The sequence below is a fragment of the Sitophilus oryzae genome, unplaced genomic scaffold (genome assembly GCF_002938485.1).
Source record: "Sitophilus oryzae breed Bouriz unplaced genomic scaffold, Soryzae_2.0 scaffold_575_pilon_pilon, whole genome shotgun sequence".
Taxonomy (NCBI): domain Eukaryota; kingdom Metazoa; phylum Arthropoda; class Insecta; order Coleoptera; family Curculionidae; genus Sitophilus; species Sitophilus oryzae.
The window spans coordinates 823,693-848,329 of NW_022147168.1; the positions used below are offsets into that span (position 1 = coordinate 823,693).

A 24,637-nucleotide genomic window follows, 5' to 3' on the forward strand; every position below is an offset into this window, starting at 1 on the left:
CGATCACGGCCGCGATCACGATCACGATCAGGGCAGCGATAACATGAGCGATCAGCTCATGTTATCAACAGATGTAACAACGTGTGCGTACAGCTTAAGTCTGCGGGTCGCCTGTCTCGGATTAAGGTGGAATGCACTCACTTTAGTTAGGTGGGGTTGGGTTTTAAAGAATTCTTTTTGTAATAGGTTGACATTGTTTTTAGGGCCCTTTCTAGTTTCTCCTCGATATTTTCGAACCCTTTGCCTTCAACTGTTATTGCTAGATCATCTGCATATGCAAAGGTTCTAGTGTTATCTGGAATAGGTTGGTCATTTGTATATATGTTGAAAAGAATTGGTACATTTTTGCAGCAGGTGTCATGGATGTTCCTACTGACAAAGTAATTATCGGGGTTATAACCTCGCTTCCAAATTTTGCTGTTGAAAGAGCAATGGAGCTTGGGATCGTGGAGAAGTGAGAGGGTGGTAGCCTCCGCCCATTGCTCCAGCAATTGACCATTGGAGTCTGTTTCGCCATAGCCCCAGGTGGTGCTGTGACAGTTAAAATTGCCCACAACAAATTGTGTCTTCTGGTTGTTAAAGTTTCCTGGCATTGAAAGGTCTAGGTTTTGGCCAGGGGGGTTATATACGGAGCTTATTGTGAATGATCCGCTCTCGATAGTTAACACTTCAATGTCTTGGGTTATTTTCTTACTCGTGGATGAGAGCAGCATGTCGGGTCTGGTGAATATTGCGCTCCCGTACCTTCTGTGAGGTGCTTCTATAGCCAGACGTATTCCTTTAATATTGGGTCTGTTTGCTGTTTCATCTCTATGCGTTTCCTGCAGGCATAGTACGTCCCACTTTTCTTATTGGCATAGTTGCGATATTATATCTTCTTTATTCTTGGTGATTCCCTCAATGTTCAGGCTAACGATCATCAAAGTTGTCTCTGAAAAGGGCCAGTTTTTGTTTTTGGCTTTTGATTGCATTGGTTTCCGGTGGTGGAAGGTTTGGCCGTTGTCCTTTGTCCCTTGAAAGTCCCTTGTGATGATATGTATAATAATCGGTCCATATTAAAACTGAAAATATGTAGTTAACGTTAAAGTTATAAACGTGATAAATTAAATTAATTCAGGCGTGAAGTTGCAGAACCTGCCTTATCATTTTTTTTAAATAGCCTAATGACATGTATTAATAGTAGACCCTAAAATCTACATAAACATAGCAGAAAATGTCACCTATTTCTATATAAAATTCGCTACAAATTACGTTACTGCAGCAAAATCTGTCTTATCCACTTATATTTTTTGCTTTTTACTGTCATTAATGTTGCAAATCTTAGATATCTTCTATTGATTCATAGGCTTTTTACACAAGTATAATATTGCTACTGACGTCTTATCCATTTCAAATCCTTACTAATTTTAATAAAATAGCATACTTACCTTATAATTCCAAGTTGCAAATATATTTGATGCAAATATCTTGCTGTAGCAACAACCCGCAATATGCATCATACTGCTACGAAACCCGAATTATTTTTGTTTTTTCTCTTTAAAAATTTAATACTAATTTTTATTTCTAGAAAAACCAGATACAAAACAATGATTCCACTTAATGAACATTTTTTGTAAAATAACGCTTCAAACATTTGCTGAAACAGTGTTTGTTATTATTTCGAAACAACGTTTTTGGCATAAGACGAGTTTTGCAACTTGACGCCTCAATTAATCAAATAGCGAAAGAAACTGTATTTATTTTATTCTGTGTAGAGTGGCCGCATCCAAAGAAAAGACCACACGCGTCATCACTGGTAAACGTCTCCTTGGAGTTAAGCAGTGCCGCGCGAAATATTTTCGCACTATATAACATTAGAATAAAAATATCTAAGCTCACGCTCATGGATCATCAAATCTCCAATCGTAATGCAATCGTGTCATTGATGACGCGGTAGGTTCTTTAAATGCGAGAACATTAGCGCCCATACACGCCAGGGAATGAATATGTGCCGATACACGCAAGGGATTTTTAATCGATTAATCCCGCAGTCCAGATATGACATTCCGCGTCCGCCGACCATGTCGTTCATACAGACATTTTGATGACCATTATATATAAGTATTTATTTAATTAAATATATACAACTGTTTAATAATATTATACAATTCAAAAATATTATTTAATATACTTAGTAAGCTTATATTCGTGACAGTTGTTGGTTGCCTCCTTCTTCATCTGCAAAAGTTTGAAGACTTTTAAGACTCTTCCTAGGCAGGTGGTATCGAAGGCATTGTTCTTTTTTTATAAATTGGTCTATGTCGTCTACGTCTATCTTCTCAAATATCATGTTTTTAATTTTTTTTTTAATTTTTATAATTTTATTGTGTTAATTCTTTTGGTAATATATTATAGATATGTATATTGTGGTAGTTTCTCTTGTCAGTTTTTGTGAAAGTTTTTTGTGAGTTCTCTTGGCTCTCTTGATGTCTCATTTTCTTCTGGTTTTGTAAGTGTGTATTTGTTTGTTAGTTTTTAAAGAAATGTTTGTTTTATTTTTAATTTATTTTTGATTTTGTGTATATAGTATTTTATTTTGTTGTTTTTGTAGCATATTTAGTTTTTTTTCCGTTGTATTATTCCACGTATTAATTAAATATATAAAATAGAAAACAAATTTCTTGCAGTATAGGTATAGATATAATAAAATTATATAAGATTTCTTGCCACTTAACTGCTTATATAGAAATTTAATTCTACGCTGTGTTTGTCATAATGTGGATCAACCTCACTACCGGTTTCGGAGCCCTACTCCATCATCAAGTGAGCTTGGGCAGATCCACAAAATGACAACCACAGCGCAGAGATAGTTAATTCCGACTTGTCGGAAAGTGTCGGTTAGATATTAAGTCCCGAACGGGAGATAGCGGCCTGCGTGCAATGGTAGTACTTTCGTACCACCGGGGCGCAACTATCGATAGTAAAAGGATTTTGTCGGAAAGTGTCGGTTAGATATTTGTGGATCTACCCAAGCTCACCTGATGATGGAGTAGGGCTCCGAAACCGGTAGTGAGAGCAGGTTGATCCACATTATGACAAACACAGCGTAGAATTAAATTTCTATATAAGCAGTTAAGTGGCAAGAAACCTTATATAATTTTATTATATACCTATACTGCAGGAAATTTGTTTTCTATTTTATAATTTGGCTTGCCTGAAAGAAAAGCCTTTTACCATCCTTTTACTATCGATAGTTGCGCCCCAGTGGTACGAAAGTACTACCATTGCACGCAGGCCGCTATCTCCCGTTCGGGACTTAATATCTAACCGACACTTTCCGACAAGTCGGAATTAACTATCTCTGCGCTGTGGTTGTCATTTTGTGGATTTGCCCAAGCTCACCTGATGATGGAGTACGGTTCCGAAACCGGTAGTGAGAGTAGGTTGATCCACATTATGACAAACACAGCGTAGAATTAAATTTCTATATAAGCAGTTAAGTGGCAAGAAACCTTATATAATTTTGTTATATACCTATACTGCAGGAAATTTGTTTTCTATTTTATAATTTGGCTTGCCTGAAAGAAAAGCCTTTTACCATCCTTTTACTATCGATAGTTGCGCCCCGGTGGTACGAAAGTACTACCATTGCACGCAGGCCGCTATCTCCCGTTCGGGACTTAATATCTAACCGACACTTAACACTTACGCACAAGTCGGAATTAACTATCTCTGCGCTGTGGTTGTCATTTTGTGAATCTGCCCAAGCTCACCTGATGATGGAGTACGGCTCCGAAACCGGTAGTGAGAGCAGGTTGATCCACATTATGACAAACACAGCGCAGAATTAAATTTCTATATAAGCAGTTAAGTGGCAAGAAACCTTATATAATTTTGTTATATACCTATACTGCAGGAAATTTGTTTTCTATTTTATAATTTGGCTTGCCTGAAAGAAAAGCCTTTTACCATCCTTTTACTATCGATAGTTGCGCCCCGGTGGTACGAAAGTACTACCATTGCACGCAGGCCGCTATCTCCCGTTCGGGACTTAATATCTAACCGACACTTACCGACAAGTCGGAATTAACTATCTCTGCGCTGTGGTTGTCATTTTGTGAATCTGCCCAAGCTCACCTGATGATGGAGTACGGCTCCGAAACCGGTAGTGAGAGCAGGTTGATCCACATTATGACAAACACAACGCAGAATTAAATTTCTATATAAGCAGTTAAGTGGCAAGAAACCTTATATAATTTTATTAAATATATATTTCTTGATGAAAATAATGTATGATAAATATATTGGTGTTTTCTTGTTTTGTGGTATTATGTTTTTAACGAGGGTTTTAAGTTTTAGGAGTGTGGCAATTCTGGCGTTTAACTAAATTTTTCATGATCGTGTAATAAATATACAATATAACTTCAATAGTCCGTACGCTCTCTAGAACCGGCGCTCCAGTAATCCGGACACGGATTATTCGGACATTTTTAAAACATTTGCGCCCTGAATTCCAGGCGCAAAAAAAATCATACGCGAAATCTCAGAATTTTCCAATCTGGACAAGCGATAAATCCGGAGACCTCGATAATCCGGTTGTATACCGGAACGGTATCTGCCCAGACTACTGAAGTTATACTGTATTTTTATTATTACCTCCTGCGTTTGTGGCTTTATGTGTAAGGACAGTGGTATGTACAGGGACATCATTTTAAGTGTCTCACTCGATTTATAATTTTCCTGTTTGGTATTTAAAGATAGTAGAAAGATTATCTAATGTAATTTTTCGCCAGGATGCCGATTCTCTACACCAAAATTTTTTAAAACGTCAGTTTTGACAGATACAACGCCATCTTGATTTTTTTTAAATGGAAACCCCCACATATTTTAGCATGGTCCGGTAGACATATTTTAGCTAATTTCAAATATATATAGTTTAGTATACTTTGCTCTTACCGTTTTCGATATACAGTGGATTTAAAAATGAATTGTTCCAGAATCATTTTAAGTGTCTCACCCAATTTAAAATTTTCCTCTTTTCTATTTTAAGATAGTAAAAAGATATTTTAATGTAATTTTTCGCGAGGATGCCGATTTTCTACATTAAAATTTTTTACAACGTCAATTTTGACAGATACGACGCCATCTTGATTTTTTTTTTATGGAAACCCCCACTTATTTTAGCATGGTCCGGTAGACATATTTTAGCTAATTTCAAAAATATATAGTTTAGTATACTTTGCACTTACCGTTTTCGATATACAGTGGATTTAAAAATGAATTGTTCCAGAATCATTTTAAGTGTCTCACTCAATTTAAAATTTTCCTCTTTTCTATTTTAAGATAGTAGATATCTTAATGTAATTTTCGCGAGGATGCCGATTTTCTACATTAAATTTTTTTACAACGTCAATTTTGACAGATACGACGCCATCTTGATTTTTTTTAAATGGAAACCCCCACTTATTTTAGCATGGTCCGGTAGACATATTTTAGCTAATTTCAAAAATATATAGTTTAGTATACTTTGCACTTACCGTTTTCGATATACAGTGGATTTAAAAATGAATTGTTCCAGAATCATTTTAAGTGTCTCACCCAATTTAAAATTTTCCTCTTTCCTATTTTAAGATAGTAAAAAGATATTTTAATGTAATTTTTCGCGAGGATGCCGATTTTCTACATTAAATTTTTTTACAACGTCAATTTTGACAGATACGACGCCATCTTGATTTTTTTTATGGAAACCCCCACTTATTTTAGCATGGTCCGGTAGACATATTTTAGCTAATTTCAAAAATATATAGTTTAGTATACTTTGCACTTACCGTTTTCGATATACAGTGGATTTAAAAATGAATTGTTCCAGAATCATTTTAAGTGTCTCACTCAATTTAAAATTTTCCTCTTTTCTATTTTAAGATAGTAAAAAGATATCTTAATGTAATTTTTCGCGAGGATGCCGATTTTCTACATTAAATTTTTTTACAACGTCAATTTTGACAGATACGACGCCATCTTGATTTTTTTAAATGGAAACCCCCACTTATTTTAGCATGGTCCGGTAGACATATTTTAGCTAATTTCAAAAATATATAGTTTGGTATACTTTTCACTTACTTTTTCGATATACAGTGGATTTAAAAATGAATTGTTCCAGAATCATTTTAAGTGTCTCACCTAATTTAAAATTTTCCTCTTTCCTATTTTAAGATAGCAAAAAGATATTTTAATGTAATATTTCGCGAGGATGCCGATTTTCTACATTAAATTTTTAAATCGTCAATTTTGACAGATACGACGCCATCTTGATTTTTTAATGGAAACCCCACTTATTTTAGCATGGTCCGGTAGACATATTTTAGCTAATTTCAAAATATATAGTTTAGTATACTTTGCACTTACCGTTTTCGATATACAGTGGATTTAAAAAATGAATTCAGTTCCAGAATCATTTTAAATTTTCCTCTTTCCTATTTTAAGATAGTAAAAAGATATTTTAATGTAATTTTCGCGAGGATGCCGATTTTCTTACATTTTTACAACGTCAATTTTGACAGATACGACGCCATCTTGATTTTTTTTATGGAAACCCCACTTATTTTAGCATGGTCCGGTAGACATATTTTAGCTAATTTCAAAAATATATAGTTTAGTATACTTTGCACCTACCGTTTTTCGATATACAATTGGATTTAAAAATGAATTGTTCCAGAATCATTTTAAAGTGTCTCACTCAATTTAAAATTTTCCTCTTTTCTATTTTAAGATAGTAAAAAAGATATTTAATGTAATTTTTCGCATGAGGATGCCGATTTTCTACATTAAATTTTTTTAACGTCAATTTTGACTGATACGACGCCATCTTGATTTTTTTTAAATGGAAACCCCCCACTTATTTTAGCATGGTCCGGTAGACAGATTTTAGCTAATTTCAAATATAGTTTAGTATACTCGCACTTACCGTTTTCGATATACAGTGGATTTAAAATGGTGTTCCAGAATCATATGACGCCATCTTGATTTTTTAAATGGAAACCCCCACTTATTTTAGCATGGTCCGGTAGACATATTTTAGCTAATTTCAAAATATATAGTTTAGTATACTTTGCACTTACCGTTTCGATATACAGTGGATTTAAAAATGAATTGTTCCAGAATCATTTTAAGTGTCTCACCCAATTTAAAATTTTCCTTTCCTATTTTAAGATAGTAAAAGATATTTAATGTAATTTTTCGCGAGGATGCTGATTTTCTACACCAAATTTTTTAAATCGTCAATTTTGACAGATACGGCGCCATCTTGATTTTTAAATAGAAACCACATCAAATTTTAACAGTGCCCGGTAGACAAATTTTAGCTAATTTCAAAAATATATAGTTTAGTATACTTTGCATTTACCGTTCTTTATATACAGGGGGTTGAAATCAAGAATTCCTCTAATTTTTATGTATTTGAATATGAATGCCATTCACTTACAACTGAGTGGTATTTGTATCCAAATGCATGAAATTTACGTAAATTATCTATTATATCTATATATAACTATCTTATGATAAATGACTAGCAGTTTAAAACTAAATTTTCATTTTTTTTATATACAGGGTGGTCCGAACTGTATTCCGGAAACTTCGGCAGCATACTCTGCAGATAAAAATAAGTAAAAAGTTCGTATAAATATATGTCCTACAGTACTTAGTTTCGGAGATACAGGGTGTAGAAGTTTCATTTTTATTTCGATTTTTTCGAATTCATTTCTGAAGTAACGTCAATATTTGGCTGAAAATTCGTGTCTGGGAGTTTTTTGACATGAGAAACTTGATTCTGATGTCAATATGACCCTTATTTGTAGGGGGCGCCACCTACATGTGTTTTAACTGTTTTGAAAAGTAATAACTTTTCGCCCATATCTGTATAAAACTACTGAGTAAAAAAATATACATTTTCTTGACTTTTTACGTGAAAAATGTCTCTTGGTAAAAATCACTACGAGCAACCTTTCTCAAGATATTTCGAATGGAAATAGTCAATACATGTCATTATTGACAAAAAAATAAACACGTTGAGTAGATAGATATTTGGCTGAAATAATAAATGTGGGAAATTTTAATTTTTTTAAATTAATTATAAATTTTTCTGCGGAAAAATGATCATAAAACAGTTTCTGTTGACCTTTTGGCAAAAAAACATTTCAAATTTATGATTTCAGACTAGTAACTATTTAGTCCACATGTTTAATATATGTCAATGATGACAGGTATTGATAATTTCGATTCCCAATATCTCGAGAACCCTTACTCGTAACAATTTTTACCAACAGACCTTTTTTACGTAAAAATCGTTATAAATGAACAATTTTTCACTCAGTAGTTTTATAGTACGTATACTCAGTAGTACGGACGAAAAGTTGTTACTCTTCAAAACATTTAAAACACGTGTATGTGGCGCCCCCTAGAAATTGGATTTATATTGACATCAAAATCAAATTTCTCATATCAAAAATCTCCCAGACACCAATTTTCATCACAGTATTTACGTTACTTCACAAATTATTTGGAAAAAATCGAAATAAAAAAGATACTTCTACACCCTGTATCTCCGAAACTAAGCATGTTAGGACATTTATACGAACTTTTTTACTTATTTTTATCTGCAAAATATGCTGCCAAAGTTTCCGGAATCACCCCGTATGTAAAGGTCATATTGAAGAAGAATCAAAGTATAAAAAAATAAAAAAATTTAAGCGTAGTAATTGTCAAATTTGACATTTTCAAGAATTTTAAAATTCGAAAATTGTAAACTGGATGAGTCACTTAAAATAATTCTAAAGATTTCATTTTTAAATGCACTGTATATCGAAAACGGTAAGTGCAAAGTATACTAAACTATATATTTTTGAAATTAGCTAAAATATGTCTACCGGACCAAGTTAAAATATGATGGGGTTTCCATTTAAAAAAAATCAAGATGGCGTCGTATCTGTCAAAATTGAAGTTGTAAAAAATTTTAATGTAGAAAATCGGCATCCTCGCGAAAAAATACATTGAAATATCTTTTTACTATCTTAAAATAGAGAAGAGGAAAATTTTAAATTGGGTGAGACACTTAAAATGATTCTGGAACAATTCATATTTAAATCCACTGTATATCGAAAACCGTAAGTGCAAAGTATAATAAACTATATATTTTTGAAATTAGCTAAAATATGTCTACCGGACCATGCTAAAATATGTGGGGGTTTCCATTTAAAAAAAATCAAGATGGCGTCGTATCTGTCAAAATTGACGTTTTAAAAAATTTTAATGTAGAAAATCGGCATCCTTGCGAAAAAATACATTGAAATATCTTTTTATTATCTTAAAATAGAGAAGAGGAAAATTTTAAATTGGGTGAGACACTTAAAATGATTCTGGAACAATTCATTTTTAAATCCACTGTATATCGAAAACGGCAAGTGCAAAGTATACTAAACTATATATTTTTGAAATTATCTAAAATATGTCTACCGGACCATACTAAAATATGATAGGGTTTCCATTTAAAAAAAATCAAGATGGCGTCGTATCTGCCAAAATTGACGTTTTAAAAAATTTTAATGTAGAAAATCGGCATCCTCGCGAAAAATTACATTGAAATATCTTTTTACTATCTTAAAATAGAGAAGAGGAAAATTTTAAATTGGGTGAGACACTTAAAATGATTCTGAAACAATTCATTTTTAAATCCACTGTATATCGAAAACGGTAAGTGCAAAGTATACTAAACTATATATTTTTGAAATTAGCTAAAACATGTCTACCGGACCATGCTAAAATATGTGGGGGTTTCCATTTAAAAAAAATCAAGATGGCATCCTATCTGTCAAAATTGACGTTTTAAAAAAAATTGGTGTAGAGAATCGGCATCCTCGCGAAAAATTACATTAGGAAATCTTTCTATTATCTTTAAATACCAAGCAGGAAAATTATAAATCGAGTGAGACACTTAAAATGATTCTGGAACCAATTCATTTTTAAATCCACTGTATATCGAAAACGGCAAGTGCAAAGTATACTAAACTATATATTTTTGAAATTAGCTAAAACATGTCTACCGGACCATGCTAAAATATGTGGGGGTTTCCATTTAAAAAAAATCAAGATGGCGTCCTATCTGTCAAAATTGACGTTTTAAAAAAAATTGGTGTAGAGAATCGGCATCCTCGCGAAAAATTACATTAGGAAATCTTTCTATTATCTTTAAATACCAAGCAGGAAAATTATAAATCGAGTGAGACACTTAAAATGATTCTGGAACAATTCATTTATAAATGCACTGTATATCGAAAACGGTAAGTGCAAAGTATACTAAACTATATATTTTTGAAATTAGCTAAAATATGTCTACCGGACCATGCTAAAATAAGTGGGGGTTTCCATTTAAAAAAAATCAAGATGGCGTCGTATCTGTCAAAATTGACGTTTTAAAAAAAATTGGTGTAGAGAATCGGCATCCTCGCGAAAAATTACATTAGGAAATCTTTCTATTATCTTTAAATACCAAACAGGAAAATTATAAATCGAGTGAGACACTTAAAATGATGTCCCTGTACAGGAAGAGGGTAACTTGATTTGTTGTCTCTTATGGCTGATATAACATTGGCATTTATTGATATTTACCTGAGAAAATTTAAAACCCATTTTAACAACAGTATATCGTTATCAGCTTTGTTTGCATATTCTCTGATTAAGAAGGCCTTCAATATACGACTGATACAGGTCATGAGTTGTAACAGATTGAATATACCAAAATTTAAAGTAAAAATATGTGAAATAGTTTGAAGTGTACCGGATTTATTAAGACAGTAATTATTATATGTATAGAAGTACTCAAATAACCTATACGTAGTAATCTGTTAAATGATTATATCACTTATTAAAAAGTATGAACTAATGTATGGTTTTTTATTTTATAGTTTATGAGCAGTACATCACTGTATAAGTTATATAAAATATACCCTGTTGGCAAGCGAAACCTTGGGTCGGTGTTTACATGTATAGGAGTGAATGACAATCTAGTAAGTCGGAGAGAGCAAAAATATTAAGTATTTATTACATAACCACTTAATCTGACGCTATATTCCATGCGCTTTGGAAAATACTTGCCTTCTGTCTTTATTTAGTTCTTATTTTGCTAAGCGTGTTGACCGTACTCTTCGTACACACAAAAATCGGCACCCAAGACCAGAAATGCCAGCCCTAGTATAAACAGGGTCGGACTGGCCATATAGTCAGAGTGGCGATTGCCAACCGGGCCCAGCCTTTGCGGGCCCCCCTGTCTTAGGACCTACATGTAAAATAGTTCATTATTTATTCTTAAATAATATTATAATTGCAACAAACCCCAAAACTGTAGAAAACACTGCTGCATTTAGCGTCTAAAATGATACTAGGCTTCACGTTGTAGCATTTATTTCTATCACAAGATCTCCAAAATAGTTAAATATGCTTAATTTTATACTAAAATATTGAACAAGTGTGGTGGTAATTCTTACAATTTGTGTCAGAGAATATTCAAATTGTACTCGTTTAAATTTAAATGAAAATCATTATTACAAATTGTAGCACTACTAATTATATTTTTTTGACACAATTTGCTGTTACTAGGCACTATTGTAAACTGAGTTGGGGAAGAATAATAACTTAGCTAATAAATCTTTAATGGTTTTGTTATTTACGAATATTTGAACTGCATTACTCTTAGATTAAAATATACTGACTTAAAACGTCACCACTCTAACATTGTTCGTTTTGTCCGTGGAATATTAAAATACTACATTTTCCGACAATAAATGGTGTGTTGACAGTTACTTGTATTACTGCATTTGAAATATCATCAGTATAATCACAAGATTAAACGAACTTACCTGAAGTGAAGTTCAATTTTGATTATATGAAGGTCTCGTCGAAATAAATAAGTACAATGTAGTTCCCTTTTCTCCGTGCGGCGACCACACATTTTAAAGCCTAAACAAACAAATTTCAACATGCCCCTTGCTTCCCTGCTCCCTTACCTCATTACATGCCCTTGCATCATTTCTTATTTAGTCAATTTTAAAGATACTTATTATGTTGTTGTAAATTGAGGTTGAGGGTGGGAGGGAATTTATTTATTTCGACGAGACCTTCATATAATCAAGATTGAACTTCACTTCAGGTAAGTTCGTTTAATCTTGTGATTATATAGGTCTCGTCTCCATAAATAAGTACAATGTAGATTTTTAAAGTAATAACAACAACATAATCTTTTCTCCCATTTCTATATTGAAAATATATAAAGATTAATTTCTCAGCAAAACTATTCTCATTATCCATCAAGGATCTATTGTAAACAGTAGCGAGCATTCTAGATGGTATCAAAATTTAACTCTTTCCTGGCAGCTGCTGAAGTTACAGCATGCCGTGTACTATGAGCGGTAAAATGATCCGTATCAATCCTACTCTTATTTAGGACAATTTTAATCCAGCTCCCCAAGGTTTGAGTGGATGTTTTCTTATGCGGTTTCTTGATTGTTACGAAAACAGAAGTTATACTTCCTCTAATGCTCTCTGTTCGTTTTAGATACTCTACTAACGTGCTAGCTACGCATAAATTAGCGTCTTTCTTGAAATAAGGTAAGCGTAAAAAGGGTTGCGGCTTATTTCTACCGAATGTTTTTAATCTTGCGCTAATTTTTATATGTATTTCCCCTAACTTCCGAAAAATTTCCCTTATATCAATAAGCGATAGTGTTTGTAAACGTTGACCCGATGCTAAGGCCAGTAATGTCACTAATTTATGCGTAAGCCCCTCCAAGGTTAACTCATAATTATTTTTTATTTTTAAATAATTAAGTACTACGTACGTAGGATCCCAGGTATTTTCGGACTTGGGCTTATTAGGTCTCAACATATATATTCCCTTAAAAAACCTTTGCATACGAAAATCTTGTAAGAGGTCTGGGCCCGCTATCTGTGCTATGGCTGCTCTATAAGAACTTAATGAGCTAAAAGATGCGCCTTCGTTAAAGAGTTGAGTCAAAATATTAGAACGTTGGAACCCGAAACCGAGAAGGGATCTAAGTTCTTAACGCTACAAAATTCCCACCATTATTTAAGCCCTGAGTTAGACTGTTTTAAGGTGTTACTTGTTATTGAAGACATGCAAATTTCCAGCGCTTCTTCTGGAACATTCCCTAAGAGCAAGGCTTGCCTGATAGCCGGACCTCCCGTCAGAGAAAGATGTTGGCTAACGGGTGGGGAGATCCGCTAAAAGAAGTAAATATTTATTAATTTAAAAAAATAATCGGCTCATCTATTAACATCGCCCTTAAAACCGAATACCAAGGTTGCGAAACCCAGTTGGGTACAACCATTATACCTTCTGCCTGATCAGAAATAATTTTTTTTCTTTTTGCAGAGCCTTTGGGACCATTGAAAATGGAGGGAAAGCAAAAAATAAAATGTTTCCCAGTTTGTTGTAAAGGCATCAATGGCGTACATATCTGGGTCCCTGTGCCACGATATGTATTTCTTGCATTTAGCATTTATATGCGTAGCAAACAAATCTATTTCCGGTAAACCCCACTTATAGTGACCAATTTCCCAAATGCCCAGCTCGCTAAACTCCATTCTGTCTCGACCTTAAATTCCCTGGAAGCCCTGTCAGCTTCCTTATTCTCTTGAGATCTAATATAAGAGGCTACGATAAATAATCTCCTTTCCTCACACCATTGCCAAATTATTCGAGGGATATTGTTTAACTTGGAAATTGAACACATTATGTTCTATGTAATATAGGTATATGCCAGTGCAGTAACACTACTGCACTGGCATATAGGGTAGACAACACTGTCTACCTTGCACAAGCTAGAAACGTTAGATAAGTCATTAGCAAAGCCTTTCAAGCCAAAATAAACAGCTTGTAACTCCCTAAAATTTATGTGTTCTTCTCATTCGTAGGTAGGCCAGAGACCTTGAGAACTTATGTTATTGCAACAAACACCCCATCCAATATCTGATGCGTCAGAGAATATTTCCATAGAGTATTTACTATATGATAATAAGTTTTTGCTAATAGGTATGTTTCGAATCCACCAATCGGTATCAACACATAACTTCTTAGAAATTTTCATAGTTCCGTTATAATTTCCTTTATTACTCTTTAACGCTAAATTTTTTTCTCTCTCGAAACAATTTGGTATATAAATAACCGTACTTATGGCTGGACATATGGATATCAACTTCCCTGTTAGCCTTACAAACTCCCTTGTAGTGCATTTCTTCCATCTTAAAAACTTTTTTAAATGCAAAATTATTTTTGTGATTTTTTCCTCTTGAACAGAAATAGTCATATCCATAGAGTTTAATTTAAACCCCAAAAACGTCACAATTTTTTGTGGAGATAATACTCTTTTTATAGTTTACAATAAACCCCATATTCGAGTAGTCCAATTGTTTCTAATACATTTGCTAAACATGCATCATAAGAATCTCCTAGTAATTAAAAATCATCTAAATAAACAACTGAAACGTGAATATCTCTGTAATAAACTGATTTTTACATGGCTGTGCCTTAGAAATAGCCCCTATACTAAGCAATCTCCGAACGTTGCCCTCAATTGTCTTATGTTGTTGCACCGACCATTTATGTCTACCTGAGATTATGTTATGTGATGGTCTCGTCACAAACGGAATTTTAAAACCTTGCAACCATGCCATAATACATCTATTATCCCTATACATCTTCCCTGAGAACGCGACCTTACGCCGAAGTGTTGTATTCGGTTCCAGGTCCGCCTTTGACGTGGGCGGTTGTAGGAAGTTTCTCGAACATTGAGTCTGTCCCGTTTCCCTCCCTGCTGATGTTGAGGCAGACTTTTGAAGTTTAAATGCGGCGTGGACCGAGATCTGGCTGCATTTGATACGATTCTTCCTGGAGTACTTCTGACAGTCTTTAACTGACTGGATGACAGTTAAAGGCGGACAACTCTTTGGCCGCCTTTAATCTTCCTTCCAAATCCTCACCAAACAACCAGGTATCCAAAGGGGATTCCGTTAGAGTGGTTTTCCAATTTTTATTTAAATCGAAGACACTAGTTCCCTCCTCGATATTGACTCGGAATGGATAACACCAGTTATAAGACGTTCTGTGTCGTTTAGGGTCTCTATATAATGCTTTATATTCCTTCTCCCCCCCTCCTTTTTCCTCTAAAATTTTTGCCATTACTTGGCCTATAGCCGACAAACTGGCTGCTAATCTTGATTGAATTTTAGCCAATTTCATCTCTGCACTCCACATTATCATGTATGGCCTGTTTCCGCATTAAATTTAACTATGGTGGTGGCGTTCTCTGGAGAGGGGTACTTCTCCATTAATAGGTTAAGAACGGGTTCTTCAAGGCCGGTTTTTGCAATGTGTATCCATCTTTCTGCAATTTCCGGTTGAATCGGTGGTGTCGTGGTATTTTTCCCGTCTACCTTATCTCCTAAAACCGCTAATAAACCTTCCTACAAAGGTTTAGGTAGGCTCTTTCCAATACCTTTTTTAATAAGTGTACTAGCGCTTTCACCTATAAGAAAATATCATGATATGTAAACACATATTGGGGCTAACTCATGCTTAAGGAGTTTATAAATCTTATACAGCTAGCTTAGCAAAACGTCACTCCATAAGGACAACCACCAACGTGCCCTTATGGGACTACCAACTTTGAAAATAAAAGCAAGACAGCCATGCGATAAGTATTCACCAATAATACATATATACCAAGCTAGAGTAACCACCAACGTACTCTGCTGTATTAATGTAATAAGTGGGAAAAACTAGGTAATATAAGCATTCACTGAGGTATTCGCCAACAATACCTACACACCAAGCTAGAGTAACCACCACTGTACTCCGCCACAATTAACTTGAATAAATTTAATGTCCTATAAACCAAGCTAGAGTAACCACCAACGTACTCTGCCATATTATTGTAGTAAGACAGCCATGCGATAAATATTCACCAATAATACATATATACCAAGCTAGAGTAACCACCAACGTACTCTGCTGTATTACTGTAAAAAGTGGGAAAACTAGATAATATAAGCATTCACTGAGGTATTCACCAACAATACATACCCACCAAGCTAGAGTAACCACCACTGTACTCCGCTACAATTAACGTGAATAAATTTAATGTCCTATAAACCAAGCTAGAGTAACCACCAACGTACTCTGCCGTATTACTGTAAAAAGTGGGAAAAACTAGATAATATAAGCATTCACTGAGGTATTCACCAACAATACCTACCCACCAAGCTAGAGTAACCACCACTGTACTCCGCTACAATTAACGTGAATAAATTTAATGTCCTATAAACCAAGCTAGAGTAACCACCAACGTAATCTGCCATATTAGTATAATAAGACAGCCATGCGATAAGTATTCATCAATAATTCATATATGCCAAGCTAGAGTAACCACCAACGTACTCTGCTGTATTAATGTAATAAGTGGGAAAAAACTAATATAAGCATTCACTGAGGTATTCACCAACAATACCTACACATCAAGCTAGAGTAACCACCACTGTACTCCGCTACAATTAACGTGAATAAATTTAATGTCCTATAAACCAAGCTAGAGTAACCACCAACGTACTCTGCCATATTAGTGTAATATAAGCATAAGTGGAAAAATCTAGATAATATAAGCATTCACTAAGGTATTCACCCACAATACCTATATACCCAAGCTTAGAAGAAATTCCCCTACTATTCAGGTATTGTATATGTATATGTTATATGTTTATTTACCTTTATTTCTAACATCTCAAACACTGCTTCTAATATCGTCCTCAGAATCTTGCGAATAATCACTACTATTCGCCTGCCTCTCAAAACTTGTTACACTTTCCTCTTCCAAACTTGTCACTAATCTTTTTCTTTTACGCATGTTTTTATTTTCTAATAACTTTAATCGCTTATCCATCCGTTTAAGATAATCTAAAACACTCCGCTCTACGGAGCGAGAGCCGATCGATATCTTTTACGCGATATTCGATGTGGGTCGTACCGCACACAAAAAAAGACTAAATAAGAAATGATGCAAGGGCATGTAATGAGGTAAGGGAGCAGGGAAGCAAGGGGCATGTTGAAATTTGTTTGTTTAGGCTTTAAAATGTGTGGTCGCCGCACGGAGAAAAGGGAACTACATTGTACTTATTTATGGAGACGAGACCTATATAATAATAATATTGTCGTCGCTCGATAAAGGATCCATAATATTGGTATCAGATTCTATTTTATACCTATGGACTTTATTTGATATTTTTGTTGATAATCAATATATTTCATATGAATTTTCTTTTGCAGTCTGAAATATGGCATCCTCCACAAAAGACCTGGATGGCGTGGTTAACGATTTACCCCCGGGACCGCTGGACACCTATAGAAAACAAGCAAAGTTTCATTGGAAACAAATGAAACTGTTTTTTGAAGATGCAGAACTGCTGAAAATAAAGGTAGTTAACAGGTACTTTTCACATCTTTTAATTTTTATGTTTTTGTGGGGAAATTCGTATATGTCCTTTATACACTACTCAAAACAATTATCGAATATTTGAATAAAAATAATTATTACATATTTCTAAATGAAGCATACATTTTTCTGCCTTTCTCTTCTGATTTTTGTAGGATAATTAGGTTACACGTAATTGACATTTTAACAGATATATTAGGGTGACCCGCAATTTTTGGTCGGCCGACTATTTAGTTGCAACACATGCAATCAAATCGCTCACATGCAATCGGCTCCATAAATATGTATTGTTTTCACTTTTGCAACTACATAGTCGGCCGACTAAAAATTCCAGGTCAACGCGTGGGCATATTGTTTCGAATTTCCCTTCACAGTATCCAAACTGAAATAGTTTACCTTTCAAGTCAGGGAATTCAAAGTATCTTGTTTTTCAAATTAATATTTTTTTTGGAAATTATGCGTTAATTGTTTTGAGTAGTTTACTACTTGCTATGCGATCTTAATTAAAGTTATTCAAATACGATCCAAATATTCAACTATTTTTTATTGGCCACATTTACATTATAATATCTTATTAACAGAGATAATATCAATACCTTTGTGGCTGGATCAGACAGATCTTTTATAGCAAATTACATTAAAATTTGTAACTATCATCGTCCAGGTCAATCTATCTTTTTGATCTGTATATTTCTGAAAATATTAAGATTAAAAATGAAATATATCTGGATTAAACAAGTTTTCGGCAAGCTGTCGCGTCTACTTGGGTTTTATTGTATCTTCAATTAGACGCTAATTTCTATTATCAAAATGCCGCAACAAAACAAACCATTTAACGTTAATTGAACATAATTTCAGATGAAGGTATGGAACACTTTAGAAAGAGATCCCACATTCCAAAGACCGAAAAAAGTACCGGACAGCGACGAAATGAAAAGACTCGCTGCTATACAATTACACAAGTACTGCCATTACAACTTCCTCCATCCGGACACGGCTAAGTTGCCTTATAAAAGAAAGGTGAGTGCTTAATCTCCATATCCGATACCTCATTTCCCGTTACTCAGTCATGACTGAAATAAAACTATACTGAAGGTACAATAATGATAAAATGATGGGCTGGTACTATCACATAACCTGAAGATGATTAGACATATGTTTGTTACTTGGAAAGATGTAATCTTCTTGCCTTGTATACAGCTGCGAAATGTTTTATTGGTGTAACCTTTGAATAAGAAGACTAAGGAAGGAGCATAATGCTATCCATGTATTCATGCATGGTGGGCGGAAAAAGCTCTCTAGGGTGGGGATCCTTGACAGTTCTGTTTGACGATTCATTTGACACATTTGAATTTGATTTGAAATTTTGTTAGAAAGGTTATAATAAGTTACTAAGGATTTGTCAGTCTTTACGGATCTTATTTTATGTTATTTATTATTTATTCTACTACTGATAGTTGTATAAAGGTAGTAAATCTAGATGGAAATTGTGGCAGAACTTAAATTAACAGTGACACTATCGCGATTTATCGAAAAAGACAAAAATAGTTGGTTCTGTAGCGTGCGGTAGATCTCGGCAAAAATTGAGTGAAATAATGGAACAACTTTTCGCTAGTAAGTGACTATATAATATACATACGTGTAGTAAACCGATCATTTATGAAATTCACTTAAATTAACTAAATTATATATTTTTCTTGCATTTTAGCTTTTATTTACTACTTGTCAAAGATCAGATGTCAAAGAATTTTAAATACTTAATTTGACTTACCTGCTTCAGTAGCGTATCGGATGTTTGTGTTAATAAAAACTTATTATAACTTATCTATTTTTATTAGAATTATATATTTTTATAACAATTTTAATAACTACCAACATTTATTCACAACGTAAAATAAAATAACAAATTATTGAGCCTACCCCACGTCTACCCTACATCATAGTTTTACATTTTTTAAATAAAATTAGAACGGCACTGATAAACCGGAATTTAAGTCGGCCATATTTGAGGCCCATCGCGGTGTACCTAAGATTTTTGATATGCTCCTTCCTTAGTCTTCTTATTCAAAGGGTGTAACAGTACTGAAAAATTTTGTATTTTGTATTTGACTAAGAGCGGGTCCCACCTGGGACCCACTGTGGCCGCGAGGGCCTATTGTGGCTCAGTTTCTATAAGCTCTTTAATAAAAAAGGAGCATTAAAGTTCACCCTCAAGACTCAGCCTTTTAACATAGGCCGTTATGTGCGAAGGTGATATGTCTTCTAGGTCTGATAGGTCTAGCGTGGGTTTGCCAAACACCTCAAACCTGGTCCTGCCCCCAGCGGGGCAGGTACACATAACGTGCTTCATTGTTTCGTCATCTTCCATACAGAGTCGGCATTCGGCGTCTTCGACCAGTCCACCAATCCCATCCTCTGTAGGTGTGATCTCAGCCGGCAGTGGCCCGTGTATACTGCAGTAAGCGTACGCGCTCCTACTGAAACATTAGAGTTATCTTTGAATTTTGTTGACCCCCGTATTGTCTTTCTTGACTATTATTTGTCTTGACTTGATATTTAACCATAGCTTTGATTCTAGTTTTTTATCCATCGGCTTAAACAGTTGCAAGTCATTAAATACCATTATTCTTTAGTGAGAATCACTCAAAACATGTGCAAACATATTCTTTAGCTGTCACTGGCAAATGATGGCTCTTTTTTCTGGCTGTAAAATTCATCAAAAAAGAAAGTAATGTTTCCTTTGTATCAACAAACTAGCAACTTTGTACCAACATCCGATATTTATTTAGACTACCCTCGTAATAATGTGTGCTATAACATTTATTGTTTTCTATTGCTTTACTTATGTTTTCCTATTCTAGTAAGCAAAACGTAAGGTTTATCAACTTCGTGATTTGGCTTACCACTTTTTCGATCGTTACCACTTTTCGTTTTGCGTATCGTCTGGCGTGTCATCTCTCTAGTTCGTGTGTCACGGTGTGATTAATGTGATAAGGTGTGATTAATTTTTACTCTCCAGCACAAGTAAAGAAGTTTCACTTCAACAAGAAACTTTATATTTGACACTAAATTTATAGCGTTCTGTAGAATTCACGATTACAATATTTATAATTATTAAAATATTACAAACTGTAGCAAACAACAAGCGTTGTTTTGATTTCAGGACGTCAATTTGTATTTTAAATTATTTTTTTAGAATCCTGCAAAATATATTTTTTTTTATTAATTAACTTCTCTAGACCTATCAAAACAAATACCATATGATCGAAAAAAAACGGCGTCCAGTTGGCTTGAAAATAAACATCGATAACATTCCACATATATATTTAACATATAACGCCGCGTTTTTTTCGATCATATTGTACTTCCTAGTTTGTATATACAGGGTGAATTTTAAATAAGTGCAAATATTTTAATGGTAGTATATTTCGACCCCAGAAACACGTCTATGATTTTTTTTGCCGAAATTTTTTTTTCGGAATTTTATTAAATTTTTAGGTAAAAAACATATCTTCATAATATGGCAACATAGGTAGTAGATTAAATTTTCAAAAAGAAAACCCAGAAAAGATCCAGTGGTTCACAAAATTTAAGAGAATTTTTTTTTAAACTTCAAGCTAAAATATCTCGGTTATTTTGAGCTTATGTATTTGAAAAACAGTAAAGAGAAAATTTGTCTCATTTATCGAGATCTACCAGCACTGAAAATATTTGCATTTATTTAAGACTCACATAATATCTTCATAATATTGCAACATCGGTAGTAGATTAAATTCAAGAAAGAAAACCCAGAAAAGATCCAGTATAGTTTTTAAAATTTAAGATTTTTTTTTTGAAAATTGTAGGCTCACCCTGTATATCAATCGCATACCACTAAATTACAGTAAATTTTGGTGTTACGGTGGTATTACACAGTTTAGAATAGAAACATTTCTATATTCTTTATTATAGGAGCTACCTATAGATGCCAGACGCACTGTTGCAGGCTCCTGGGGGATTATATGCAACAGCTTAACTAGTAATATATTTAATAATTAAAAGAACATATAAATTCTTAAATAATATTATTCTTAATAATATTATACCGTATGATCGAAAAAAAATAGCGTCCAGTTGTCTGGGAAATGACGCTATTGATGACATTCCCCATATAATTTTCATAGATAAATGCAACAAGTTTAGATTGGAAAGCCCGTAAACATTTTCGGTCGCGAAATTATTTTGGGTCGCGACCGTTATACGCGATCTATAGCGGTCGCTAAGAACAACGGCAAACAAAAACAGAAATAATTTTCTCTTGTCAAAGTCAGAATCTTCAAAAATCATAATAATCTTTCAAAATCTAAACCGCTCTCATTAAAGAAATTCCGAAAAGTGTTTATATATAGCATCCATTTTCAAAGTAATTATTGCTATCTTGTGAGTTTAATTCAAGTTTTATTTAGTCCAACCGGTAATAATTGTGAAAAAGTGGCATTAAAATCTTAAAAAGCTGTGCTGTGAATTGTGAACTGCAAAAACCATCGTGAATCGTGGTATAACGTCGGTTTCCACTGTTTCATAGGTATTTCATACATGCCACCTTATGTAAAATAAAGTTTCTTGTATGCAAAACACTGTATTTTATTTATAAAATTAAACGAAAATAATAATAAATTTGAATAAACAATATTTAGCGATATAATTCCGGAAAAAGCCGAACCGCTCCGAAATTTTCAAAAGTTTTGGGTCGCGACCGTTGCAAGAATAGCGCCAAATAGTGTTTACATTGTCCTTATGGGCACTTTCCAATCTAAACTTGTTTCATTTATCTATGATAATTTTACATATAAAATAACAGGGAAATTTCGTAGCTATCGTTGACGCCGTTTTTGATCAAATTGTACTTTTAGAATGCAGGCTTGAAAAATCATTAAACAAGCTTATTTAGAAATGTTATATAATATAAATATATCTACGCCATATATCAATAGATGTGCGTTCTTGGCTTCTAAACCTAATATACTTACTTACCTACTTCATTGTCTATTTAAAATACTACTCACGTTTATTGAACTTTATTAGTTGTAATTTATTCATAAGAAATTTTATAGTGCGCATATTTCCTAAACGACTAATTTCAATAGACTGGCTGGGTCTTTGACTCTAAATTTATAATATTTTTATTATTATATCTTTGAATATCTAAACTATTATAATTAGATGTTCTTATCAAATATATATAAAATGCGATATGTTTTTAATTGCAGACTAAATTTATGATGACCGTAAACGAAGCACTGGCCGTTGCATTTCCAGATGTCTCCATTAAACATGCTGTAGGAATTGGACTTTTTAAGAACGCTTTGTCAACGTTAGGCACCGAAAGGCATCAGCACTTCGTAGATGCTTCATGGAACAATCAGGTTTGTAGTAGCACAGATTATCAAAAGCATTGTTTTTTGTGGTTCCAATTTTCGGAGTCGCGCGCTAGTTAGGTTACTAGTTTGCGCACAAGCACCACAAGCACGCCCACCTATGGCCTCTAAAATTGTGCACAGAGCCTGACCGGCCTTGTGACCGGCCCAGTTATTACGCTGTTTAAACGGGAGTTTATTTTTGCGCACAAGAAAATTTACTCCTTTGCTCATCGTAGTAAATAAAATTTTAATAATCAGTACTAGTAATAATTGTTATACACAAAAAGAAAAAGTGAACATGATAAAATCTGACATGTTTTGGTCAATTTTCCCTGAATATTAAAATTTTATTAAAATTAAATTACTTTTGACAATGACAAAATCATAGTTTGTAAAATGTTTGTAAACCTAAGGTATGTCAGTTTTTGACTAGTGTTTGATTCATAGATAAAAGAAAATAATCTACTATTGTTTGTAAAATGTTTGTAAACCTAAGGTATGTCAGTTTTTGACTAGTGTTTGATTGTTACCTGTTCGGTTTTAATTTAAAAATAGATGCAATCTTTCTTAAATTACTTAAAATCGGCTGGTCCAAAATTGTTCAAATTTGGTATGTGTATTTGCCATACGTAAACCTTTAAAAAATGTATTAAACAGTTCAAAATTTACATGGGATTTCCTATGTTTCCAACGACGATGCACCACCCGGTATGTCAGCAATGAAGGGGCACCTTTTGAGAAAATATTTCTAGTTAGTTACTAGAAAGTAGTTACTGAGTGATTGTGAAAAGAACACTATTTTATATCGTATGATCGAAAAAAACAACGATGACATTCACTATATTCCCTCCTATATTATTTAAAAATATATGTAAGTACTAAAAATGTATACTTCTAATAGACAGAAACACAAATGAACCAATGTGATAATATGTTGCTTTTATGAAATAGTGGGTCGCCCTGTACATGGGTACTACATTTTGAGTACTATATTGTGAAATGTAACAAGTGTAAATAAAGTATCTTTGTAACTAAATGCCTTCATAATTAAAACTTAACGAAAATAACCAGCATACAATTAGAATAGTTTCAGTTGATAATAGGTGAACTCAGCAAGCAGGTGACCATGAAGGTCACATAATGACTGTATTATTTTCGCCCAAAAAAAATCTAACAAATTAGTATAAAAAATTCCGATCTAAAATTGATAACAGTCAATTATCAATTAAGTTTATAAAAAACTATTTATACTATGATTTTTACATATCTCATTAACTTTATTTTTATCTCAGTCTGGGCGCGCGACTATACAGGATGAGTCTTAAATAAGTACAAATATTTTAGGGGTAGTATATTTCGACCCCAGAAACACGACTATGAGTTTTCTCGAGAAAAAGAAATTTGGAATTTCTTGAAAAATTTTTTGGAAATGTTTTAGTTTTTAGTTAAAAAACATAATTTCTTGATAATATGGCAACATAGGTAGTAGATTAAATTTGCAAGAAAGAAAACCCAGAAAAGTTTGAAAAACCCGGTGGTTGTGAGAAAATTTAAGCAAAAAATCACGTTTTTGGAAATTTTCAAAGTAAAATAACTCGGTTATTTTGGACCTATTTCAAAAACGGAAAAGAGAAAATAATATGATACTTTTATCGAGATCTACCAGCCCTGGAAATATTTGGACTTATTTAAAACTCACCCTGTAGAGTG

At 33.6% G+C, this 24,637-nt stretch overlaps 1 protein-coding gene across 4 annotated transcripts in view; it reads left to right on the forward strand.

The window, feature by feature from the left end:
• The window catches only part of LOC115887423 (peroxisomal acyl-coenzyme A oxidase 3), a 54,502-nt gene that overhangs the window by 23,087 nt on the left and 6,778 nt on the right, over nucleotides 1-24,637 (forward strand). For 3 of the 4 annotated variants that reach the window (XM_030906839.1, XM_030906838.1, XM_030906837.1), the window contains 3 exons: nucleotides 17,363-17,511; nucleotides 18,387-18,548; nucleotides 22,778-22,933. In XM_030906839.1, the coding sequence (XP_030762699.1) occupies nucleotides 17,371-17,511; nucleotides 18,387-18,548; nucleotides 22,778-22,933 (459 nt within the window). In that variant the 5' untranslated portion in view covers nucleotides 17,363-17,370. Of the gene's footprint in view, nucleotides 1-17,362; nucleotides 17,523-18,386; nucleotides 18,549-22,777; nucleotides 22,934-24,637 lie in introns of those variants that run through there. The other variant, XM_030906840.1, reaches the window with a different exon arrangement.